Source organism: Brassica oleracea, chromosome C6 (assembly GCF_000695525.1).
Source record: "Brassica oleracea var. oleracea cultivar TO1000 chromosome C6, BOL, whole genome shotgun sequence".
Taxonomy (NCBI): Eukaryota; Viridiplantae; Streptophyta; class Magnoliopsida; order Brassicales; family Brassicaceae; genus Brassica; species Brassica oleracea.
The window spans coordinates 9,726,735-9,743,823 of record NC_027753.1 but is presented as its reverse complement, the minus strand read 5'-3'; the positions used below and the strand labels follow the sequence as shown (position 1 = coordinate 9,743,823).

Below are 17,089 nucleotides of genomic sequence, written 5' to 3'. Positions count from 1 at the left end.
TATGGTAACGCGGAGTTTGGTTACCGGTTTTGGGATGACGAAAATCGGAAGATCATCCGCAGCAAGAATGTTGTGTTCAACAAAGAAGCTTTGTACAAGGATAAGCTAAGAGAAGGCTCAGAGAGGAAAGAGCCTGGAGTTGTTGACTTAGAAGATATCCTGACACCGGAGTTTCCATAGGATACCGCAATAGCAGAAGGAGAAATCTCTCAAGACGAGAGTGATGAAGCTGAAGAAAGTGATGATTCTGAAGTGGTCCCATATACACCAGTCACAGAGTTACGACAGTCAAGCAGAATCATCAGAAAGCCTGTAAGATTTTCTCCATCACTCAACTACATTCTGCTCACAGACAGAGGCGAGCCTGAATGTTATGAGGAAGCTATGCAAGTTGATGAGTCGATCAAGTGGGAGCTTGCAATGAACGACGAGATGGACTCGTTGTTATCCAATCACACGTTGGAGTTAGCAGATTTTCCTAAGGAGAAAAAGGCATTGCATAACAAGTGGATCTACCGAATAAAAGAAGAACCTGATGGAAGTAAGCGCTATAAAGCGAGGCTTGTTGTGAAGGGATTCCAACAAAAAAAAGGTGTTGACTACGCTGAAATCTTCTCTCATGTAGTCAAGATGGTGACCATCATAACAGTTCTTGGGCTGGTAGCACAAGAAGATCTGCATCTTCAACAAATGGATGTAAAGACGGCATTTCTTCACGGTGATTTGGATGAGGAAATTTATATGAAGTAACCCGAAGGCTTTGAGATCAAAGGGAATGAAAGACTTGTTTGCAAGCTGAAAAGGAGTTTGTATGGCTTAAAACAAGCTCCAAGACAGTGGTATAAACGGTTCGACAACTTTATTAAAGGCGTTGGTTTCTTGAGGTGTGAAGCTGACCACTGTTGTTACTTCAAGACGCTTGAAGAGTCCTACTTGATATTGCTCCTATATGTCGATGACATGCTGATAGTAGGAGCAGAATTACACGAGATCAATAGCTTGAAGACGAAACTCTCAGAAGAGCTTGCGATGAAAGACCTTGGAGAAGCAAGACAAATTCTAGGGATGCGAATCAGTAGAAGCAAGGAAGGTCTTAAGTTATCACAAGAGGAGTATGTGAAGAAAGTCCTCAAGAGGTTTAACATGGATGACGCGAAGCCAGTTAGTACTCCCCTGGCAAGTCACTTTCGGTTATCCAGAGAACAGTCTCCAAAGATCCTCAAGAGGTTTAACATGGATGACGCGAAGCCGATCAGTACTCCCCTGGCAAGTCACTTTTGGTTATCCAGAGAACAGTCTCCAAAGACAGAAGACAAGATGGAATATATGGATAAAGTTCCATATGCTTCTGCTATTGGCAGCTTGATGTAGATGCTTGAGAAGATCCCAGGAAGCAAGAATCCGGCATCGTGTCGTATGATAAGCTGAGGTTGTGTGAAACCTCAGTTGGTTTGTTGGAGTAACAAGCTGGGAACACCTGCTACATTGATCAAGATGTGAAGACAGATTGAAATCAGTCTTCAAGTGGGAGATTGTAAGTCAAAGAACACGTTTTTGTGTTGGACGGTGACGGCATGGACGGTGATGTTAGGCGGCTGAAATTGTTGACGTTGGTTTTGTCAAAGATTGTGAGCTCACCAAACACCTTCTTCATGCTTATGAAAGGAGAGATATGGTGAACCATTTCATGCATCCCAAAACAAGAAAACACAAAGAGAGAACAAAGAGAGATCGAAGAAGAAGGAGAAAAAAAAATATTTTTTTCTCACAAAAAATCTTCTTTAAGAAATTACGAGTTATTTTTTGGTGTATTTGGGATCGGGGTGTGAGTTGAGAGCTTGTAAAATTTTCCGGGTTGATAATAAAAGATCTGTAGCAGGTCCGGAGTCGTATGCAACATTGGCCGAACTCCGTTAACAATTTTGTGTGTGTGTTTTTTCCCGCTCCCATAAATTCTGGTTTACCGCAAAATTTGACCGCGTATTTCCTAACAAGTGGACCTATCTTCACAACATACTCTTCATACAACTGCTTCATCAGTGCCCTAATGGAGGTTCTGAGATGAGCACTTTCCACACTGTCCTTACCATAAATCTTATCACAACAAATAGATGCAAATTGCATCTTGTTTCTAGGATCAAAGATGCTTGCAATAATGACAAGCGGGTTCATGTTGATTAATCCATCCCAATACTTTTCAAACTTGGTCCTCATATCTGTTGCTTGAAGCCGTAGAAGGTCATCTCTGCTGTTTCTCAAAGCTATCAAGTTCCTCTCAATGATCACAACCTCATTGTAGCAACTAGTCGAGGTAACTGTCTTAGATTCTGAAAATGCCAAAGTGCTTCCGAAAAAGAGTTTAAGAAACTTAACGAACCTATGGACTTCATCCCTTCTGTGAGCAGTTGGAGGCCCAACCCTTTTATGTCCATTCTCTTCTGATTCCTTGAAGTAATCATTGTATAGCATATTTTCAGACAATAACTTCTCAAATGCAACTCTGAACTTCAATGCAGCCGACAACATACGATATGTAGAGTTCCAGCGTGTAATACAATCTAGAGACAAGCTTCATCTACTAACCTTTCTAGTTAGAACCCTCAACTGAAATGATTGAAGCCATGTACCAGATGATCTGACATACTTGACATCATTCCTAATAGCTACTACACTTTCTTTCACCTCAGCTAGACCATCCCTGACTATCAAGTTCAGTACATGTGCACAACAACGCATATGTAATAATGCCATCCTTGATTAGAGCATTAGGTCTTAGCTGTCTACAAGCTTTAGTGAACAAACGCAGTTCCTTGTCATTCCCTTTAACATTATCCATTGTCACTGTGAACACCTTTTCAATTTCCCAATCCGCCAGACACTGACTCAGATGCTCAGCAATGGTGTCTCCTTTGTGATGTGTCACAAGTTTAAAATTGATAATCCTCTTCTACATATCCCAATTTCTATCAATCCAATGCACTGTGACTACCATGTAGTTGTAGGATGTTGTAGGAGCTGTCCAAATGTCAGTGGTTAAGGAGACTCTCTTCTTCTCAGAAGAAAACAACGGTTTCAAACTCGAATTATCCTTCATAAACATGCCCAATATATCCTCTATTATTGTCCTTCTGCAGTGAACTGAATACATGGGCAAGACATTATGACAGAACTTCCTAAACCCCTCGGATTCCACAAAAGAAAATGGCAGCTCATTCAACACAATCATCTCATTCACAGATCTCCTAAACAACCCATCATCATACATAACCGCAGTAACTACACCACTACTATCAATTCCTAAACCATGCTGACTACCACTTTCCTCAAAAGCTTTGAAGAACTTAAACCGAGCAATATGATTCTTCATAGTGCTAGTCCCACTCTTTTTGGTGTCGCATCCGATCTCTTGCCCACAGTAGCGACTTTTGCAGAGGCCCATGTTATCTTCATGTTGATTGAAGTGTTGCCACACCGCCGCTCTTTGAGCTTGCCTTTTCTTTGGAACCAGAGGAAGGTCAGAATTTGACCTCTCTGAAGCTGATCTTTTTTTTCCGGTAGCTACATTTGCATGTGGTTCAATGCCATCTCCAAGTAGTTTATCATTGTCTTTACAACCTGACATCTATATAATAAGATGAAAGAATACCAATTAGAAAATAGAGAGAATATGAATATCAACAAAAAACACTAATAATCAAGTTAACACCCAAACACAAAATGTTTAAACCCGAAAATCAATTTCTAGAGAAACTCTAAATCCCAAATCCAACTCGAATGCTAAACTGCAATGGACAAACAACCCTGAAAACTGACATAGAACTACAAAGACAGAAGTATAAGCTTACCTCATGGTCAGAATCAAACGAAGAAGACGAGATTACTCGGATTTCAGAATCGACGAAACAAAGAAGAGAGAAGCTCGGGTTTGAGAGAAAGAGAAAAGAGATTATTAACTGATTATGTTTAGGTTAGCCGATAATTAGGTTATAAGGATATATATACTTATGTTAAAATTTGGATAACCGATTGGAATTAAAGAACCGAACCGATGCAATAACCGAAGATGTTTTAAAAATCTGTCGATCGGTTTGTTGTTAACCCGAAATCCACAATCTTCGGTTTGGTTCGGTTCAGAATCGCAGGGCTAGGTAATACTATAAAGTTATAACCATCACATAAAACCCGAACAAGGTGAAAAATTTATAAAGTAATTATAACTATCACATCACATCAAATTAAATTAAATGTAAATATTAAAAATGAAGTTCTAAGTTCAATCCTAGTATAGTAGGGTAAGTGTATAGATACGTTTTGCTCTAGTGCGTTCGGATTATTTTATGCATCTGTTTAGTTTTACTACACACCACACACACCATATGAGTTCTCTAGAAGAGAGAGCCATGAGAAAAAAAAAATATGACACACGTTTGAGTTAGTTACAACTGTTTTGTATTAAAAAAACGTTTCCACTGTGCTTTCTTCAAGCTAAAAGATTGCGACCTTTAATGAAAGTATCCGCCATGAGAATGAATTTTCTTGCTCTGGGTTTGTCTCTGTGTCTTGTTCTTTCCAGCTTCCATGACGTTTCTTGTCAGGTAACACACAAACCATGTACCTTTTTTTCTGCTTCTTTCAACCCTAAAGAAAAATGATTCATTTGGTGTGTTCTTAGGATGATGGTGGTGCTAGTAGGCTGAGTCATTTGGATCTAATTGAACGTGAATACCAAGGTAAAGATAATACCTAGAATCATTAAGGTTCTCCCTCTATTTTTGTTTTCTTGGACTGATTTGTTTTTGAATTGCAGATAGTGTCAATGCTCTTCAAGGCAAGGAAGATAAAGATCAGTGTAAAATCTCCCTCTCTCTCTCTCTCTGCCTCTTTATTGTTCTTTTCTCAGTTCTGTTTTCTTCAGCTTCTGTGTTTTTTTTTGTGTCTACAGCTTCAGATATAGTGACTGAGAACCAGAAGAACACTACAGCGACTGATCAGAACACTATTTCTCTGTCTCTGTCTGATGAATCTGAGGGCACTACTTTCAGTGATTCAGCTGATAACTCAAACCAGGTTAGGATTCAGATTTAGATGATGAATCTGCCTAAGAGATTTCTGCAAAGTTAGTTTATTATAGAACTAAGGGGCCGTTTGTCTTCTTTTGTGTTTAGGTTGGAGCTGTTAGTGATGAAAGTGTTCAACGGTCGAGTCTCTCGAATCAAATAGAACTTGAATTTGAAGGTATGTTAAGATCTTAATCTCTCTATTTCTCATAGTGATTGTGTTTATGGTGTTATAGGAAGAAAATGCCTTCTAAAGATAGAAAGTCAAATCTTTGTTAAGTCCATAACTAATTAGAAGTTGGAGTTTAGTAAAGTGATTGTTTCTTGATTAATTGCAGCCCATCTCAATGGTCTGAACCAAGCTGGATCTGATGGTGCCAAGGACAGTGAAGAATTATGTACGAACAGCTTTTCTCTCTTACACTTTTCTTCATAAGTTCTGTCTTTTGCTGAGGTGGTTGTTATCTGCCTCTTGTTTCAGCTGCTGAGAGACAGAAGATGTTGGAAGAAATTGAACGAGATTTTGAAGGTATCTCACAGATTCAATCCGTATGGTTATAGTTAGTTTATACAAACCTCACTAATTAAATTGTCTTCTTTTGCTTCTCTTACTTTCAGCTGCTTCAACTAGTTTGAAACAACTAAAGACTGATGAAGGAAATGATGAAGAACAATGTAAAGAACTCTTCCTCTCTTACTTTGTATTTTTGATTCAGTTGTATCCTTCATTGATGCAGCAGCATCTGTGTCCTTTTTACAGCTGCAAAGAGACAAAGTTTGCTGGATGAGATCGAACGCGAATTTGAAGGTATATTCTTAACATACCCTTTGAAACCTGTCTAAGAATAATTCCTCTATTTTGGAATGTTTAATCTAAAAGATTGCTTTGTCTTCTGTTTAACTTCCTACTTGTAGCCGCTACAAAGGATCTTGAACAACTAAAGGTTAATGACTTCACTGGGGACAAAGATAATGAAGAACAATGTAATAAACCTCTTCCCTCTCAAATTTGTCTTTGCTTTAGCATTTTGTAAATGGTTCTGTGTCTTTGTTACAGCTGCAAAGAGAAAAAGTATGCTTGAAGAGATTGAACGCGAGTTTGAAGGTTTATTGAGACACCATTACTTTCTGCTCTTAAGTTTCATTATGAACAAAATGTGAGTAAAATGATGAAAAAGTGTTTACTTATGCATTTTCTATTTAAATTTTTCTACTTTCAGCCGCTATTGAAGGCATTGAAGAAATAAAAGTTTCTGATTCTACCGGAAGCAAGGATGATGAAGAACAATGTAAAGTCTCATGATCTCTTTATGTTTACTCTGATACATTGTCTCTGAAGCTGCTTCTACTTCTTGTTACAGCTGCAAAGAGACTAAGTATGCTTGAAGAGATAGAACGCGAATTCGAAGGTACTAACCGTCTTAATCAGGTTTTATCTATCACTAAGAAATTTCTATGTTACTTAAGTATATGTTTCTGTGTTGTGTTTCTCATAGCTGCTACAAAAGGGCTTGAACAACTCAAGGCTAATGATTCAACCGGGGACAAAACTGAAGAAGAACAAGGTATATAATCCCCTCTTCTTTATTTGTACCATTTTGCTGTATATGGTTTTCTTGATCTTGATCTTGCTGTTAAGCAGATGCAAAGAGACAGAGTATATTAGAAGAGATCGAACGCGATTTCCAAGGTATCTTCCACATTACTTTTGCTGGTCTTAACTAGTTCATATCACATCTCTGAGTGTAATCTGAGAGTCTTGTCTCTTTACAGCTGCTACAGATAGCCTTAAGCAACTTCAAGTTGAAAGCTCCAGTGAAGACACAGAACAAAGTAGACATACCCTTCCCTTCTGATCTGCTTTTCTTTCCCTCTAGGGTTAATCTCAGACAAGTTTTGATGTATTTGTTACAGCTGCAAAGAGACAAAGTATGCTTGAAGAAATTGAACGTGAATTTGAAGGTAATATTATTATCAAAATGCAATAGAACCAAACTTGGTGAATGTAATTTTTAAGAATGTGTCTATCTATGTCTACTTGCAGCTGCTACACGTGATCTTAAACAACTAAATGAGTTCACTGATGATGATCAATGTAAAATACTTACTTTTTTCTGTGTGTGTGTTTCAACTATTTATCTCCTAATATAATAAGAAACTTATGTTTCTCTGTCTCTTTATTACAGCTGCAAAGAGAAAGAGTATACTTGAAGATATGGAACGTGAGTTTGAAGGTATCATAACATATTATTTATCTGTCTTATTGTAGCTCATATGCTTCAGAAAAAATCTTGAACATGTTAAATATTGTACTTGCAGATGCTATTCAAGGTCTTCAACAGATAAAATCTGATGATTCCATAAACAATGAAGAACAATGTACAACTCTCTTCTCTTTTACAACCTTCTCATGCAAACATTCAAACCCTAATCTATAAATTCTTGTTACAGCTGCTAAGAGAAAGTTAATGTTGGAAGAGATCGAACGCGAATTTGAAGGTAACTTGAAGATTACACTAAGCATTTAATATAATTTCAAAATGTATGATTCCACCTTCTTGTTCTGCAGAAGCTCAGAGTGGAATGAAACAGAGCGGTTCCATTACACCAGAGTTTCTTGGACTAGGACAGTCAGGTGTCTGTGGCTGTTTCAATCAAGACAAAGCTGGTTTAAAGCAAGACGAAGTTGCTTCAATCTCTATATCAACACAGTATAGCATAGAAGAGATCCTCTCAGAAGAATCTGAACTCCAGGTTTTGTTTTCTGACCTTTTCTTGAGCAGCAAGAAACAAAATCACAACCTAATTTCAAAACCCTAACTTATGCAGGGAACAGAGACTTCTTCTAGTCTCACTAAGTCTTTAACCCAACTAGTTGAGAGTCACAGGAAAGAAAAGGAATCTCATAATGTTCTCACTTCATCCACAAGTGAATCAGCAGCCACATCAGAGACTGTAGAGAGCCTTAGGGCTAAACTGAAAGAGCTTCGTGGCTTAACCGCTCGTCAGCTCGTGACACGTCAAGATTTTGATAAGATTCTCGTTATGGCTGCAACTTTCGAAGAGCTTAGCTCAGCTCCCATCAGTTACATTTCTAGGTTAGCTAAGTACAGAAACGTCATCACAGAAGGACTTGAAGCTTCCGAGCGTGTCAACATCGCAAAGGCACGAGCTACAATGCTCAAAGAGACTGCCACTGAGAAGCAAACCTTCGTGGACGCTAACTTCGAGGAGGCTAAAAGGCTTGCTCAGAGAGGAGACGCGTTGTACATTAAAATCTTTGCGATCAAGAAACTGTTGAAGAAGCTTGAAACAGAGAGAGAAGCTGTTGACGTGAAGTTTAAGGAGGTTGTGAAAGGTCTCTCTCATCTTCTTGTTGATGCTTCAGAGGCTTACGAGGAGTATCATGGAGCTGTGAGGAAGGCGAAAGAGGAGCAAGCGGCTGAGGAGTTTGCGAGAGAGGCAATGGAGAGTGCACAGATCATATGGGTTAAGTTTCTTAGTTCTCTTTAGGGAGGAGCTGAGATTCTTGGTTGTGTTTAGAGCCAATTTGGAGGTCTTGTTTGTTCTTGTTTTGTATTTTGTGCTCATGTTTTGTTTCAGACTTTGTGTGGTGGTTATATCAGGAGAGAGAGATTGGAGATAGACAATAAAATAAACAATGTTCTTCAGATTTCAAATAAAATTTAAGATTTCAATAATTCATATGTCAATTAGATCATGATATAGATGTCTAATGCATACTCCTTTTCCTAACAGGAGGATCGGAGATAGAGAGAAAAACAAATAATGTTTAAATATTTCTAATAAAATAACTTTAAAAAATTCAAAAATAAATTAGATCCTGATATGTAAATTAGATCATGATATATTATGTCTAGTTCAAACTCCTTTTTCTAACAGGATGGGAGGTAGAGAGAAAACACACATAATGTTTTAAGATTTCTAACTAATTTTTTTTTTTTTTTGACATCAACAAAAAGAAAACAGACTTATATAGACTCTGTTAACCAAAAGGGTAGCTCTGCATCCATGTGAACGACGAAAAACAGTTGAATTCTTGCACTCCGTGCTAGTTTGTCCGCCTGTGTGTTATGCGTTTTTGGTACATAGATGATCTCCGAGCTCTGAAATCCAGTACTAAGGGTCTTTATATATGTCAAGTAGTTTGCAAACGCTAGTCATTCTTCTGGTTCCGAAATAAATTAGATCCTGATATGATTTCTAACTAATAAAATAACTTTAAAAATTTTCAAAAATAAATTAGATCCTGATATGTAACTTAAATTCATACCCCTTTTTGGGATATGGTTGGTGATAGAGACGAAAACAAATAATGTTTTTTCAGATTTCTAATAGAATAAGTTTTCAAAAATCCATAAACAAATTAGATTCTGATATATATTTCCAATTCATACTCCTTTTTGGAATATTCATACCCCAAAATAATTCCAAGAACCCTAATCAAAGTTGATAATTATTATTCATGATATTCTAAGATATTTTATCATATTAAGAATTATATATATATTTAAAAATTATATATGAAAGCATAAGAACTAATGAGAGCATTGATAAAACCTCTTATTAAAATATTTATAATATAATATTAATATTACAGTAAAATTTAAAATATACATATGAAATCAATGATAAGAACTCATGAGAGCATTGAACCCTATTTCCCACATATATATATATATTTCTCTTCACAATAATACCTTTCCTATTTATTACATTATGTTAATTTTAAAAATTCATTGAAAAGGATGTAATGAAAATTTTAGGAGAAGTTTCTAACCACATGTAATTATTATTGTAGTTCTTCAGTTCAAAAAAATAAAGAAATTTATTAGTGTAGTTATTTTAAGAAACCTAGAATTTAATTACCTACATTAGTCGTATTTAAATAATAATAATAATTTATCAAAAGAGGGATTCTTTTTTCTTTTTTAATCAAAAGACAAATTATTTTTAAGTATCCAACCAAACGAGGAGAAAGGAACAAAAGACACAATCCCCATCCCCATGGTTATTAAAAGATAATTAAAGAGATAAAGGTAAGTAATTAAAAAGGAAACAAGTGGCTAATCCTCTAATTAAATAGGAAACAAATAAGAAGAAGAAGACACTCCTCCGCACTCTCTGCGATAAATCATCTATCATCAGACGAAGACTACTAGAAAAGGTAAGAAGCTTCTCGTTTCTCGTCTCTTTCCACTTCGTCTTCACACTATTATTCTGATGATTGACTTCAGGTTTCGTGTTTATAAATCACAGATTGCTGCAAAATTGGCGTCAATTAGCCGCCTTCTTCTCGCTATTCCAACTTCGGAAGCTCATACATTGGCGTATCGGCGGGGATCCATACTCAGCTGCTGGTAAGTTTAGTTGACCGATCGTAATTATCTGAGAATTTGTGTTGAGTTTTCTCCAGATTTGGTTTTGAAACACCTTAATGCAGGTCAAGGGGAGTGGTTTAGATCTGAATTGTCAATAGATATACTGCTTTAGAACCTTCCTATAGCTCTTCTAGTATCAGAGAGTTTGATCATCTTAGACTTACTATATATAGCATATCAATCTTTGCTAAAATCGTATTTTAGTATATATCTACAATGATCATGATCACAACCAACTCTTGTATATATATATATATGATGATCAATTGAATAATATAATTATCAGATTACATTGTATACTGATTGCAACATGTCTTTTTCCAGGTTGCTGTGTTGAGAGGCTCGTGGATTTGTGTATGGAAGAGGTTCGGTTGTCGCCGCTGAGGCAGATAAGCGTTAAGTCTTCACTCTCTGGGAGGTCTACTCCAAGGGGTTCACCTAGAGTGCATTCTTCTGGTAGGACTCCTCCTCGTAGAGAGGGCAGAGGTGGAGGGGGTGCGGTTCAGTGGTTTCGTAGCAGCCGCCTCGTCTACTGGCTGCTTTTGATTACTCTTTGGACGTATCTTGGGTTCTATGTTCAGTCTAGGTGGGCGCATGATAACGAAAACAAAGTTGAGTTTTTACGGTTTGGAGGCAAGCTGAGAAAGGATGTTGTTGTACATGTGGATGTGGATAAGAGCAAAGGGATGGGTTCCGTTGCTAATGAGACTTCTGATGCTTTGGTGAGTGTTACTCCCGCTAAAGATGATGCTGGCGTGAATAAGAAGAGGACGGATGTTAGTCTGAGCAAGAAAGATGACGTGGCTTCTCGGCGGAGCTTGAGTTCCAGGCGGAAGACGAGAAAAGCTAGCCGGACTTCACGTAGTAAGCACAAGGTGTCTAAAGCGGTTGAGAGTAAGGCTTTGGAGGATGAGCAAGACCCGCAACTTCCAATGACGAATGCTACTTACGCCAACCTTCTTGGTCCGTTCGGATCACTAGAGGATAAAGTTCTCGAGTGGAGCCCGCATAGACGGTCCGGGACTTGCGACAGGAAGTCAGACTTTAAACGCCTTGTTTGGTCGAGGAGATTCGTTTTGCTTTTTCACGAGCTCTCGATGACTGGCGCTCCTATTTCGATGATGGAGCTGGCTTCGGAGCTTTTGAGCTGCGGTGCAACAGTCAGTGCAGTTGTTCTCAGCAGAAGAGGTGGGTTGATGCAAGAGCTCACTAGGAGAAGGATCAAAGTGGTTGAAGACAAAGGAGAACTCAGCTTCAAGACTGCCATGAAAGCAGATTTGATCATCGCTGGGTCAGCAGTTTGTACCTCATGGATAGGTAATAAGGATTCATCATCCCTTTTAATTAACAATCAAAGCAAAGCAGATATTTATTAACTGTTATTCATTTTCTTGCAGATCAATACATGAATCATCATCCAGCTGGTGGAAGTCAAATAGCTTGGTGGATAATGGAGAACCGAAGAGAATACTTTGACCGAGCTAAACCGGTGCTTGACCGAGTGAAGATGCTAATTTTTCTATCGGAATCACAGAGCAAACAATGGTTAACATGGTGCGAAGAGGAGCATATAAGGCTTAGATCACAACCAGTGATTGTTCCTCTATCTGTTAACGATGAGCTGGCCTTTGTTGCTGGGATTCCTTCCTCGCTCAACACACCAACACTATCTCCAGAGAAAATGAGGGAGAAGAGACAAACACTACGTGAATCAGTCAGAACGGAGTTGGGCTTAACAGATGCAGATATGCTCGTGATGTCTCTTAGCAGCATAAACCCAGGAAAGGGACAACTTCTTCTCCTCGAATCTGTTTCCTTAGCACTTGCTGAGAGAGAACAAGGAGCTCAAAGGAATCACAAAGGCACCGTTTGGAAAGAGAAGGTTAACCCCTCAAGGAAACATCGCCTAAGAGGCTCATCTCGACAGATGCAAAGTACTTCTCTCACACTTGATAATGCAGCGGGAAGACAGAAACAAGAGCTTAAACTTCTCTTGGGATCAGTGGGTTCAAAGAGCAACAAAGTTGAATACGTTAAAGAGATGTTAAGCTTCTTATCTAGCAACGGAAACCTATCTAAGTCAATCATTTGGACTCCAGCAACCACTCGTGTTGCTTCATTATACTCTGCAGCAGATGTCTACGTCACAAACTCTCAGGTAACATATCCTCCTCACTTCCTCAGACCTCAAATACATTATTCTTTTGCATTATCCGGTTTAGATTTTCTGGTTTTAGTTTTATCGATTTGATGGAAACTGAAACCAAATAGTGTAATCCGGTTTGGTTTTGGATTAAGCATATCAATTTTATTCTATTTCATTATCCGGTTTATGATTTGGTTTTGTTTTAGATTTTCTGGTTTTAGTTTTATCGATTTGATGGATTTTGAAACCAAATAGTTTAATCCGGTTTGGTTTGGATTAAGCATATCGGTTTTCATTTCAGATTGTTTTTGGTTTATTGACAAATTCATGTTTGGTTTTGGATTAAGCGTGTTCGGTTTGGCTATTATTTTTACTTAAAAGGTTGATTTTGCCCACCTCTTGTATGTCTTTTGTTCAGGGAGTTGGTGAAACATTTGGGAGAGTGACGATAGAAGCAATGGCGTATGGACTTACAGTGGTGGGAACAGATGCAGGAGGAACAAAAGAGATTGTGGAACATAACGTGACCGGTCTACTTCACCCAATGGGACGATTAGGTAACAAAGATTTGGCCCACAATCTCTTGTTTCTACTTAGAAACCAAGATGCAAGGCGACAAATGGGGATCGAAGGACGCAAGAAGGTTGAGAAGATGTACATGAAGCAACATATGTACAAGCGATTCGTCGACGTTCTTGTCAAATGCATGAGACCATAAACACACCTTTTTATCTTATATCACAGCCCATTGATTCTTTTACCAACTCGGATTTTTAGGAGTTTATTTTTTTCGAGATTTCTGAATAAAATTCTCTTATTATATTTCATGTCTCTTATAATATTCCATTCCCTGATTTTCGAATTGTTAAAAGAGTGATGTTTATATGGTCATGACTCATGAAACAATTACATAAGATCATGAGAGACGATAAAAGCTCTGCAACTACCAACGATGTTGGTACTGTTCTGCAACATTTTCCCTCCTCGGGCAACCGATACACCCTTCTTCTGATGATGATCATCCTTTGTATCCAATAATGAGCCAGAGTATTCACCATAGAACTAGAAAAAGAGAAAACAACAGTAAATTACGTTAATAATTTGATAAATTTTCAGAAAAACACTGTTTCTGGCATGTTATACAATTAAATAGAGACCCTTCCTTTTCTTATTTCCCAAGTCATTCTTCAAGAATGTCCTTCTCAACCTTCCTAGCAAATCTGTCACGATTTGAAAAACTGGATTATCATCTTGTACGTTGGTTTGAAAACCCCTTTATCTTTTTCGTAGCTCCATTTTTCGCCACTAAATGATCAAGAACTAAAAAGAAAGTTTGATGGAAGTCAGAAAAAAAAAACTAGCGTTCAGCATTCATGTTGGCTTAGAATACTCTTTTTCGAGTTATATTATCTTGTGTTTTATTCATTGTAATAATTATCAATATCATCGTTAATAACATTTTAGTCCAATTCCAGTAAACTACCTTATAGATCTTGTAAGTGCAATGAAGTCAAAATAATAAAGTGTAAAAAATAAATAAGACACAATTTTCTCTTTTCTAATTTACTAGAATAAGAAAGTAAATTACACCAATTTAATTATGCATAAATCATAAATCCTGCACAATCCTCCTAAAATACAATCATTTTCAATTACAAAAATTCTTTAGAATAAATTAATCCTAAACTAAAACTCATCCTAGAGTATAGAATTTGACTTATCATGATCACCTAACTCTGAGCTAAACTTCCTGTGAATCTAGACTTTAATTTTCCAACACTCTGGAAATACGTCAACAATTACGTCAGCGTATCACAGAGTAGTGACACCAAAAGCTTGATCACACAAGCACAAACAAAAGATCTCTCTACTTTTCTTTTTTCACATAGACAATTTTCTTCATATAGGCACATCCTCCTTGTATACAAAAACTAAATTTGCTCCCCAAGTTCAACCAAAGACAACTTAAGCATCCTAGAGTCTAGAATTTGACTTATCATGATCACCTAACTCTGAGCTAAACTTCCTGTGAATCTAGACTTCAATCTTCTAATACTCTAGAAGCACGTCAACAATTACGTCAGCACCTAACAGAGAACAGTGACACCAAAGGCTTGATCATACAAGCACAAACAAACGATCTTTTCTACTTTTGTTTTTCACATAGACAACTTTCTTCGTATAGGCACATCCTCATTGTATACAAAAACTAAATTTGTTCCCCAAGTTCAACCAAAGGCAACTTACGCAACTTTCGTTTCTTTTAAATGGAAAACTTACACTTCAAGCAAGTTTCATTGTTCTTAATAGAAAACGTCCATTTGTCTTCACACAAATATTTTCTTTCTTTTTTCAAGCTTAACAAGTCCACACACATCACAATACATGAACTCTAACACATCCCATCGTCATGATACACACATGTATTATCTCTTGTAGTACTTCGTGAGCTGATACATAACACTACATGAATCAACATCTCCAATTACCCCTTTTTTTACTATGCATGTGAACCCATAACCTCAAGACAGAAAACCACATCTTCAGGTCTCACAAGAATCTTTTCTCACAGTTTCCTAAAACAATACTATATTCACATTCAAATTATGATTGCGAGTTTAACGTCCACAATTCAGCACCTTTTGTTGGGGAAATGATAAAAAAAAATCTCTGACTCAAGAGCCCGATCAAAGATCATCCAGATCAAAATGTAACTTAAACCCAATTAATTAAATCCAACCCGACCTAACTAATTAAACCTACATGAGGAAACTCTTGTTAATGCCTTTCCCAAATGATTAGTTAGGGTTCATAAGGTAAAATCACAAACAAACAAGGAAATCAATTTTAATATTTTTGAAAAAATTATCATGAAACAAAAAATAATCGCGAAAACTTACCTCATCCTGAATCCAAGTAAGAGTGGCCCTCTTTTTTCGATTGAAACCTCCTAAATCAAAGTATAACCCACGAATTTCACATAAAATCGATTTCACATTTCCCCCTCTTTAGTACCCTAAAATTGACTTCATATTTTCCCCTCTTACGAACCCTAAAATCGAATGCATATCTCTATCTCATTTGCGAAGGAATCGATTCTCTCTCTGTCTCTCAAAACGACTATTTCTCTGTGTGATTCTACTCTCTTTTCTTCCAAATCTATTTGGTCTATGAACCTAGAAATGTCGATTTGGGGCAAACCAATAAGTTAAATCTTATGTGGATCAGGTTTAATGAGTTGGGTCGGTCGGATTTACTTAAACGGGGTTAAGTTTAATAAATTATGGATTGACCCCATTTATTTTGGTTAAAATCAATTAAATAGGGATCGGATGCATGCGGAATTTCTGCCAATGGCTGAGAAGTTCAGTCGACTCTCTCCCCCTTTGTGGGAGTCCGGAACCTGATTATGTAGTTCCCAACATATTAATTTTTACTTTGTACACGTGACATGAATTAACATAAAGGTGGAGTTGTTATTCACATATCTCATACTTGAGATGTTTTCTACCATATTTTGTAATATTTGTGTAGCTGATAAAAAAATTCTTTAATATTTATATGACTCCTCATTTAATAAATTTGTTTTCATTTAGTTCACCAATTTATTTTAGAGCTATTTAGCTCAATAACCATAAATAGAGTGGCAATTAGGTGATCATGCACAATCTTTACGTATTTAGCTAAACGGTGATAGAAACAAGGTGATATTAACTTTTTGTCCAAGTTGAGTAGCTGTTTGAAGATGGGCTTCACGTAAACCGATTTCGTAGAAAAGTAGAGTTGTCAGGTTAGGAAGAATAATGTGCTGGGCATTTGTCAGATCTAATATATTATTGGTGAGATCTTTGTTTTGTTACTGGAACTTGAAAATTGATAAGGATGAAAGAGAATATAGCTTCATATTTATCCTATAAACAAAGAAGCCCTGTGGCCGTAATACTGCACGTGTCAATTAATAAGATAATTTGTGGGTAAAACATTTGGTAAGAAGCTGTTAAAAACGATGCGGATACTCGAGAAATTCGGTTTAAGAAAAACATATCAATTAAAATGTTAGTTAGCCTGCTTGGGAACCTTCTATGTTTAAGATTAGGAGATAAATTGACAGGTGTAAGCAAAATAATATAATAATGAAACAAATGAAAATGCCTCCTTGGCTTACAAGAGAAGCTTGGTAAAATGTTAGCTAATTGAATAATGACAAATATGTATTATAACTTGATATTATATAAATAATCCTGATTATAATGATAATAGCCAGAAAATAGTTTATGTACATGTAATGTGATTGCATATTAATATCGGATTATAAATTATGAATTTGAATTAAGATATTATATGAAGAGTGGATAATATGTATTAGTAAGTCTTAACCGAATATTACAAAGTCAATCCAGATTAAAAAGTATATTTGGATGTATTATTTCTTATCTGGTTTAACAAAATTATATTTGGCTACTAAAAAGACACGCAAACTGGTT

General features: G+C 36.8%; 3 protein-coding genes across 7 annotated transcripts; 2 read left to right on the top strand and 1 right to left on the bottom strand.

Moving 5' to 3' along the window:
• Positions 1–1,520: 1,520 nt before the first annotated feature.
• Positions 1,521–3,850, bottom strand: LOC106297437 (zinc finger BED domain-containing protein DAYSLEEPER-like). Its single transcript, XM_013733673.1, has 7 exons — positions 3,846–3,850; positions 3,728–3,782; positions 2,990–3,622; positions 2,749–2,947; positions 2,584–2,702; positions 1,978–2,505; positions 1,521–1,595 (listed from the first exon to the last, which is right to left on the bottom strand). The coding sequence occupies exons 1-7, from the start codon at positions 3,848–3,850 to the stop codon at positions 1,521–1,523; spliced, it is 1,614 nt and encodes a 537-aa protein (XP_013589127.1).
• A 518-nt stretch (positions 3,851–4,368) lies between these two features.
• Positions 4,369–8,730, top strand: LOC106300644 (TSK-associating protein 1). Of its 5 annotated transcripts, XM_013736834.1 has the most exons (23): positions 4,369–4,595; positions 4,673–4,730; positions 4,808–4,849; positions 4,943–5,067; positions 5,166–5,235; positions 5,396–5,455; positions 5,539–5,586; positions 5,676–5,732; positions 5,818–5,865; positions 5,973–6,041; positions 6,115–6,162; positions 6,278–6,346; positions 6,419–6,466; positions 6,554–6,622; positions 6,700–6,747; positions 6,831–6,890; positions 6,972–7,019; positions 7,102–7,152; positions 7,244–7,291; positions 7,377–7,436; positions 7,509–7,556; positions 7,627–7,811; positions 7,887–8,730. In XM_013736834.1, the coding sequence occupies exons 1-23, from the start codon at positions 4,506–4,508 to the stop codon at positions 8,568–8,570; spliced, it is 2,133 nt and encodes a 710-aa protein (XP_013592288.1). In that variant the 5' UTR covers positions 4,369–4,505; the 3' UTR covers positions 8,571–8,730. The 5 variants fall into 5 exon arrangements, with proteins under 5 accessions (XP_013592288.1, XP_013592289.1, XP_013592290.1 ...); XM_013736835.1 differs by lacking the exon at positions 7,102–7,152; XM_013736836.1 differs by lacking the exons at positions 5,818–5,865; positions 5,973–6,041.
• A 1,425-nt stretch (positions 8,731–10,155) lies between these two features.
• On the top strand, positions 10,156–13,432 carry LOC106300902. The gene is made up of 5 exons (XM_013737165.1): positions 10,156–10,245; positions 10,338–10,438; positions 10,784–11,776; positions 11,857–12,617; positions 13,024–13,432. The coding sequence occupies exons 3-5, from the start codon at positions 10,816–10,818 to the stop codon at positions 13,321–13,323; spliced, it is 2,022 nt and encodes a 673-aa protein (XP_013592619.1). The 5' UTR covers positions 10,156–10,245; positions 10,338–10,438; positions 10,784–10,815; the 3' UTR covers positions 13,324–13,432.
• The last annotated feature ends 3,657 nt before the right edge of the window (positions 13,433–17,089 follow it).

Coding starts and splice junctions, on each gene's coding strand:
- LOC106297437 (XM_013733673.1), bottom strand. Junction 3,623..3,727: donor CTCTAGAAATTGATTTTCGG/GTTTAAACATTT, acceptor CTTATTATATAG/ATGTCAGGTTGTAAAGACAA. Junction 2,506..2,583: donor TGAGGGTTCTAACTAGAAAG/GTTAGTAGATGA, acceptor GCTGCATTGAAG/TTCAGAGTTGCATTTGAGAA.
- LOC106300644 (XM_013736834.1), top strand. CDS start 4,506: ATGAAAGTATCCGCCATGAGAATGAATTTTCTTGCTCTGGGTTTGTCT. Junction 5,866..5,972: donor GATCGAACGCGAATTTGAAG/GTATATTCTTAA, acceptor TCCTACTTGTAG/CCGCTACAAAGGATCTTGAA. Junction 7,812..7,886: donor CAGAAGAATCTGAACTCCAG/GTTTTGTTTTCT, acceptor TAACTTATGCAG/GGAACAGAGACTTCTTCTAG.
- LOC106300902 (XM_013737165.1), top strand. CDS start 10,816: ATGGAAGAGGTTCGGTTGTCGCCGCTGAGGCAGATAAGCGTTAAGTCT. Junction 11,777..11,856: donor AGTTTGTACCTCATGGATAG/GTAATAAGGATT, acceptor ATTTTCTTGCAG/ATCAATACATGAATCATCAT. Junction 12,618..13,023: donor TCTACGTCACAAACTCTCAG/GTAACATATCCT, acceptor TCTTTTGTTCAG/GGAGTTGGTGAAACATTTGG.